Here is a 7,678-nt window from a genome sequence, read left to right on the forward strand (position 1 = left end):
GTTTCAAAAGTAATCGAAATTTAACCACTTTTCATGTAAAGATAAATTTGAGCGAAAACACTGTTCAAAACCCAAAAAATTCGCCAGTATATTATGCTGGAGTTCCAGCATAAGTATATTTGAACTCCAACATATTATACTAGAGTTCCAGGATAAGTATGATGGAACTCCAGCATAATATGATGGAGTTCTATCATAAGTACACTAGAACTCCAGCATAATATACTGGAGCCAGCAAAGTATACCGGTCCAGCATATACACAGGTTGCACCGAACTCCAGTATATTATGCTGGATCGGTCTCTATTGCAGCAAAATAGTGGTTATTTTTTATTGACTTGGTAAACGCTGGCTATTTTTGAATGACCGGTCCGAAAACTGGCTATACCGTGCTATTTTTACGCTCTTTGGTCTGGAAATTTTTGGGCCAAAGTTTGGCCCAAGTAAAATTTAAAGGGTCGAGCTCAGGCGTCTACGGCTCGGCCTCATTTGAGAATGTGTTATTTTTACCAAGTTAGTTACAACTCAGCAAAAAAGATAAAGGGAAAAAAAAAATCCTAACTGAAAGAACTTTTGAAAGTGTGGGAAACTAACGGCTTATCTTCAACTTGTAGTTCTCTTTCTTTATCTTCTGCAAACTAAACTTATCTTTTTTTCACTAAAGAGAAATCACAGAAAAATGGCAGCTTGTAATTCTGATAAAAGTAACAAAGTGAATTTTGAAACAGAAATTCAAGAATTACCAGAGACAGTCATTGGGAAAGAAGGCTTGACAAAAAAGATTCTTCAAAAGGGTAATTCTTGGAAGACACCATTACCTGGTGATGAAATCCAAGGTATGATTTTTTGATTAATTTCGTGATTAATTAATTTCTTATCTCTTGAGCTTTTGTTTATCATTTACCGCGAAAAAAATACTGACTGCAGCTGCATTGAGGTTTTTGTGTTATATTTAGTTCATTATAGTGTGAAACTAGAAGATGGGGAGATTTTTGATTCTAGCCATGACAAAGGAAAACCTTTTGAATTCAAGCTAGGACAAGGTAATATTCTGGTTTCTTTGAAATTATTCAATTACCGGTTTCTTATATTCTCGTCACGCGTTACTACCATGACGTAACTGGTAAAGTTACCTCCATGTGACCAGAAGGTCACGGGTTCGAGCAGTGGAAACAATTTCTTGCATACAATAGACTCATGTGATCCGGCTCTTCCCGGAACCTCGTGCATAGCGGGAGTTTAGTGCACCAGCCTTTTTTTTATATTCTTAGGATAGGCAAAGGGCGGCATGGTGAACAAGGCACACAGGGTCCGGGAAAGGGCCGCATCTCAAGGGGTGTGATGTGGATAGCCTACCCAAATGCAAGCATTAGTGGCTACATCCACAGCTCGAACCCATGACCTATATTTCACACAGAGACAACTTTAACGTTGTTCTAAGGCTGCCCTTCTTTTCTTATATTGTCGGCATTTAAGTAATATATACTGCCAGTGTAATGAATTTCTTAAACCATCAGGGTAATTTAACACGATATAACAAGTTGCTTACCATTTATGAAATGTCTAATTAAGCAAAATTATATCAATTTTCTAATCGAAGAGAGCCTGAATTTTTGTTGAGCTAAGTGAATTTTATTATTCATTATTGAATTCCAGGTGAAGTTATTAAAGGATGGGATGAAGGAATTGCTACAATGAAAAGGAGTGAAAGAGCAATATTCATAATTCCACCAAATTTGGCATATGGAGAAACTGGTTCTCCTCCTCTAATTCCTCCCAATTCAACACTTGTTTTTGACATAGAATTGGTCTCTTGGAATTCAGTTAGAGATATCACTGGAGATGGAGGAATATTGAAGAAAATAATAAAAGAAGGTGAAGGGTGGGCTACACCTAAAGATGTAGATGAAGCATTAGGTAATGTCTCATTTCATTTACTATTATTCATATCAACTTGAACTTGGTTTTTGTATTCTAAAAGAATTTGAGCATCCAACCCAAAATATACGCTAATTTAAGATTGCTATGTACTCTTTCAAGAATGCTTACACAAGTCATGTGGAACCACTATATAGTAATTCAACACCCTCTTGCACGTGTAACGCGATGTTAGATTTCACATGGCACACGTGAATTTTAATACAAACTTACAAGTGTGATAATGGGCTTACAAATGATTAGTTGTAACGTCATGTGAAAAAATTTGAACGTTCGACATCTTCTACTATACTATGTTCTTCCCGAAAGTGTGATAATCCTTATGTTGTGCGGAGCAGAGTATCTTCTATTTGCTGGGATAAAGCCTTTCCTCTGTAGGGGCCTTGTGTTGTAAACCCCTGCTGGCGGTCGTTCGTCGTCCTAAAGTAGCTTTGGGAAAGAGGGGTAGTCTTGTGTGTAAGCATAGCATTTCTGGTCGAATCCGCCCAACCCAACTAAGAAGAATCGAACCTAACAGATACATCTTTTTCCTTTTGGGAGGGTACTCCAAGTAGTGGGTACCTCGAAGGACCTCGACCCGCCTACTCGGGTCCTGTATGGATATGCAGGAAAGGGTGCTCCTAGGTTTGTCTAGGGGTTGTGTTTGTTTGCGAGAAAGTATTCCTTGTCAACTAAGTTTGGGGGCGTGGACACACTTGCGCGAATTCGGGTAACGGATGGAATAGCACGAGTTTATAAATCATTTGGAAATTCTTATACAACTCATGCATGACAACTATATTACTCAACACCAGAAATATCTAGGAATTAAATTATTATTTTTTTAGTAAACAATTTTTATTCCATTTTTCCTCATGTTTTTAAGTTTCTATTACCTCTGTTTTATTGGATAGTGAAGTATGTAGCAAGCTCTGCGGATGGAAAAACTCTGTCAAGATCTGATGATGGTGTGGAGTTTTCTTTATTGGATGGTAAATATTTGTTTAAATTACTTTTTCTTTTACATACTAAGAAATATAGAAGTACTAATAAAATTGCACCTTTATTAGATTACCTTTGTCCAGCCATGAAGAAATCTGTAAAGACAATGAGAAAAGGAGAAATAGCTGAGTTAACTGTGAAACCAACTTGTAAGTTTTATAAACACAAAATTAAATTATTGATAAGCAAAAAGAAAGATAATTAAGTTGTGTTTTCATTAACTTGAAGATTGTTTTGATGGTGTTGAAAATGGAATGCAACCAAATTTGAATTTGAACATTCATCTTGAGCTGATTTCATGGAAAACTGTTGTTGATGTTACTGGAGATAAGAAGGTTCTTAAGAAGTTAATTAAGGTTGGTGAAGGCTATGATCGTCCTAATGAAGGATCCCTTGTAAAAGGTAATTTTCACAAATTAACTTTGTTTGTTAAATACATGTGTAAAATGAAGAAAATATTAAATGTTTGGAATTTTATGTTCTTGAAGTGGTTTATATTGGAAAGCTACAAGATGGGACTGTATTTGACAGGAAAGGATCAGATGATGAACCCCTTGAATATGCATGTTTAGAAGGTAAACTTTTCTTTTCTTTAAGTGATGTTCACCTCGACTTGAAAAAAAGAAGGTAACAGCCAATGTATTGTCTGCTATGGCCCAATCTTTGAGGCCTCAAAAGTTGTATTCTTTAACACGGCCTTTTACGCCCACAAACTTTCCCCTCCTATTCTATGTGAAATTTTTTGCAAAGGCAAGCTTCGCAACAAACACCTACCTTCGAGTTTATCAGCCAGCGGTTCGTGGACTGTTACATTTTCATTTGGAAAAAGAATTGTCTTATATAATTTAAAAGAGAGGGATAAGTTACAGATTTTACAATTTTCCTATAGTGAGATAAACTTGTCATGCAGGGAAATTCAGTGAGAGTTTAGATAGAGCTATCATGACTATGAGAAAAGGAGAAGAAGCAATAGTTACAATCAGCTCGGACTATTGTCAAGTAGAAGAAGTATCTACTGCAGACTTTGTGGTTTATGAGATCAAATTGGTTGATTTCAACAAGGTTTATTTTACAAGGAAGTAATCAATAAGATCCTTCTATTTTCAGAGTGATCAAATTAATGATTCTTTTAAAAACCAGTTTCTTGATTCATACAGGAGAAACCATTTTGGAAGATGGACACAAAAGAGAAAATTGAAGCATGTGATAAAACTAAGAACGAAGGAAATGTACTATTCAAAGATGGCAAGTTTCAATGTGCATCAAGGAAGTATGACAAGGAATGTAATATTTTTTCATTCTTGAAATGTTCTAACCAAGTAGTTGTGCTTTGATCTACATATACAATGTATTGTCTGTAAGCTGAAGTATGTATTCTGAATTCCAGGCATTGAAATTCATCCAGTTTGATCACTCGTTCAACGACAATGAAAAGTGCCAATCAAATACTTTGCGATTTTCGTGTTATTTGAATAATGCTGCTTGTAAGTTGAAGATTGCAGATCATCAAGAAGCCTCAAAACTATGTAGCAAGGTTCATTATTTACCCTTCCTCTTTACTTTTACCACAGAGAGTTGATACCTGTTTTACTGATAAGATAGTTTTTTGTTTAACATGGAAACAGGTTATAGAGTATGATCCTTGCAATGTCAAAGCTCTTTTTAGAAGGGCTCAAGCATACCTGAGAATCAATGAATTGGAAAAGGCTGAAATTGATATTAGGAAAGCTCTTAAACTTGATCCAAACAACAGGTATTTGCCTTTATACTTTGCCTCCTACAAATTTTTTCGGCCTGATTCTTGAACATACGTACATACATTGGTACATATATATGCTATTTATTTATTTATTTTCGTGCGGTACTTTCCTCAATGTTTGAAGGGAAGCCTTGTCGTAACTGGTAAAGTCACTGCCAAGTGACCGGGAGGTCACGAGTTCAAGCCGTGGAAATAGTCTCTTGCAGAAATGCAGGGGTAAGGTTGCGTACAATAGACCCTTGTGGTCCGGCCCTTCCCCGAACCCCGCACATAGGGAAATTGATTAGTGCACCGGGCTGCCATTTTTACTTTCCTCAATGTGTTCTTAAAGTTTAACTGATCTTAGCAGAGATGTGAAGCTCGTGTACAAGGAGCTGAAGGCTAAGCAGAAGCAATATACACAACATGAGGTTGAAATATTTAGCACCATGCTTTCAAGGTTGGCCTAGGCTTTTGGATTTCTGTTGAGAAGCTGTACAAAAGTTCACCCTCAAATATATATTTTTTTTTTGTTTCTTTTGTTATATAGAATCCTAAAAATATGATGCAAAATCTTGAAAATGCTGTATGAAAAGTTCAATTATTTACATTGCATTGCTACCAGTTTGAATTTTGTATTTAAAAAAAATTGATTCTGTTTTTCTTGTTGAAGCTAAAGAATTCAAGTACTTTTTTCAAGTCATAACCTTGAGTTCTCTAAAAACACAGTTCTTCAATAACTTATTGTTCTAGAGTTAAATACTGAAATATAAATGTTCAATTAATTTTACCCATTAGTTCTTTAAATAGTGAGTTGGCATGGACTATGTATCTGAAGCAATTTTGAAGGGTGAAGTTCACAAATAGCCCTCAAAGTGAATGGTCTTAAATTTTTGTCCATGCTTATTTTATGTGCAGAACTTCAAGTTTAATAAGTGTTGGTCCCTATGTTATGCGAACTCTTCAAAATGCCGCCGCACCCTATAGGATCCTCCAAAAATATACTACTTTGGGAGGATCCTACACACACGATGTTATTTTTGGAAATTCCAAGCAACATAGGTTGCTCTCGCTTGCCCGACGGGCAACACTTTTAGCTTTTGATTTTGAAGTTCTGCCTATGAGATAAGTGGGGGTCAAAAGTTAAATATCACCCCAAAAAGTGTAATATTTTCGCAATTTTTTTATTTTAAAAATTTCAGCCTCAAATCCTAAAAGCCCAAACAAGGCCCATCAATTATTTCTCGTTGGCTTGAGGAAATGAAAAGTTAATTAACTTTTGCTCCTAATCTCGTAAAGCATTTTCCATTTATTTTAATTTTTTCTCTGAAACAAAGACTTCATATTGCTGCATCAACGAACAACAAAGTTCAAATGTACTTTTTGCATCCTGGACAACCCAAGTTGGGAAAAACTTCTCCCAGGAGATGTTCTTCAACAAAGAAATAGAAAATTTAGCTAAATTATGAGCTACTTTGTTTAACTTCCTCGGAATATCAAGAAACTCAACGTGATCAAACATGCTTGATAGCTTCCAAATGTCTTCACACAACACTTCTATCTCCCATGAAGTAGCCACCTGTTTTTGGATCATATCAACAACATTCTTAGCATCAGATAAAATCTTCACACTTTTTCATCCAAGAGTAATAGCACATTCAAGTGCCTTTCTTACGGCAATCGCTTCAGCAGTCATGGTTTTCCCAACATACTGAATTGGGGATCCATGGGCATGAACCAGTTTTCCAAGGCTATTCAAAGTCGCGACACCAATACTCGCATGTCTATCATCACACCATAATCTTGTGTCTGTAAATAATAAAACATCATCTTGAAAATTGGTTAGTTTAGGCACAAACTCATTTCAAGTTGAATGTTGTACAACGAGGCAACTAGTTAATATATCTTTATATTTTTCATACTCAAAAAGAGTTTTAGAAACAATATCAGTTGGCTCTAACATTTCTTGATTAAAGCACCAAGCATTCCTACCTTTCCAAATTTGCCACATAATATTAACACTCAAACATAATAATTCTGTAGATTCAGGAAAATGCTTAGCATTTAAGAATAAGTTGTACCACCACACAGAAAAGTCAGTCATGTTTTCAATATTAGGCCAATTAATAGGTCTTTGTTTCCATACAAGCTGAGATCGGGGACATCTAAATAGCATATGTTCTATATCTTCACTTTCTAGACCACAAATCTTACACGTTTTATCTAGGTTCTGTAATCTTTTAGCTAAGTTACAATTAACGGGCAAATAGTTAATCATACACTTCCTTAGAAAATGTTTAAGCTTATTTTTAATTTCTAAGTTCCACAAAGAATCCCAGAAGCTTTTAGGAAAAGAATGACAACTCGCCTGGACTTCCGAATTCCTACTAGTCTTGCCCGCCAAACCCTTTGCTAAATAGTAACCTGACTTAACTTCATAGTTTCCAGATGTTAAATGATGCCATAGTAATCTATCATTAAGACCTATGATGGATATTGGAATAGACAAAATTGCATCTGCATCTTCAGGTTCAAAAGTCGTACTTATCTTATGAAGTTTTCAGGTATGCGTATCGTCGTCAATTAAGTTGGCAACTTTAAGATCTAAATTGTTTTTGCATTTGAATACTTTTTGGAGTAAAATTATTATTTATTGGGATCCAAGGATCGATCCAAACATTTATATTTTTTCCATCAGTTATCCTCCACCTTAGTCCAGAAACTAATAGATCTCTTCCCCATAAAATAGTTCTCCAGCTCCATGATCCAGTAGATGGTGTAGAAGCGTCAAGGAAAGTTTAGTGTGGAAAGTATTTACTTTTAAGTACTCTTGCTAACAATGAATCTGGGTATGACAATATATGCCAAGCTTGTTTAGCTAACAAAGCCATATTGAAAGCATTTAAGTCCCTAAATCCTAAGCCCCCTCTTGATTTAGAATCACATAATCTTTCCCACTTCTCAAAATGCATCTTCCTTTTATTCTCGGTTTGTCCCCACCAAAATTTAGAAAAAAGAGATG

General features: G+C 35.6%; 1 protein-coding gene across 9 annotated transcripts; it reads left to right on the forward strand.

Moving 5' to 3' along the window:
* Positions 1 to 530: 530 nt before the first annotated feature.
* On the forward strand, positions 531 to 5,280 carry LOC107828672 (70 kDa peptidyl-prolyl isomerase). Of its 9 annotated transcripts, XM_075254293.1 has the most exons (13): positions 531 to 609; positions 728 to 835; positions 956 to 1,042; positions 1,656 to 1,916; positions 2,831 to 2,908; positions 2,987 to 3,067; positions 3,147 to 3,320; positions 3,407 to 3,493; positions 3,829 to 3,980; positions 4,059 to 4,202; positions 4,306 to 4,452; positions 4,544 to 4,671; positions 5,024 to 5,280. In XM_075254293.1, the coding sequence occupies exons 4-13, from the start codon at positions 1,694 to 1,696 to the stop codon at positions 5,124 to 5,126; spliced, it is 1,317 nt and encodes a 438-aa protein (XP_075110394.1). In that variant the 5' UTR covers positions 531 to 609; positions 728 to 835; positions 956 to 1,042; positions 1,656 to 1,693; the 3' UTR covers positions 5,127 to 5,280. The 9 variants fall into 9 exon arrangements, 7 of the variants coding, with proteins under 7 accessions (XP_075110394.1, XP_016511524.1, XP_016511535.1 ...); XR_012709976.1 differs by having other exon boundaries at positions 540 to 835; positions 4,076 to 4,202; XR_012709975.1 differs by having other exon boundaries at positions 540 to 835; positions 4,076 to 4,202; positions 5,027 to 5,280.
* The last annotated feature ends 2,398 nt before the right edge of the window (positions 5,281 to 7,678 follow it).

Source organism: Nicotiana tabacum, chromosome 5 (assembly GCF_000715075.1).
Source record: "Nicotiana tabacum cultivar K326 chromosome 5, ASM71507v2, whole genome shotgun sequence".
Taxonomy (NCBI): Eukaryota; Viridiplantae; Streptophyta; class Magnoliopsida; order Solanales; family Solanaceae; genus Nicotiana; species Nicotiana tabacum.

Excerpts from the sequence above, each read along its gene's own strand:
- LOC107828672 (XM_016656038.2), top strand. The coding sequence starts at position 679 with ATGGCAGCTTGTAATTCTGATAAAAGTAACAAAGTGAATTTTGAAACA. Across the intron at positions 1,043-1,655 it reads TGAATTCAAGCTAGGACAAG|GTGAAGTTATTAAAGGATGG; the intron begins GTAATATTCTGG and ends ATTGAATTCCAG. Across the intron at positions 3,068-3,146 it reads GTTAACTGTGAAACCAACTT|ATTGTTTTGATGGTGTTGAA; the intron begins GTAAGTTTTATA and ends ATTAACTTGAAG.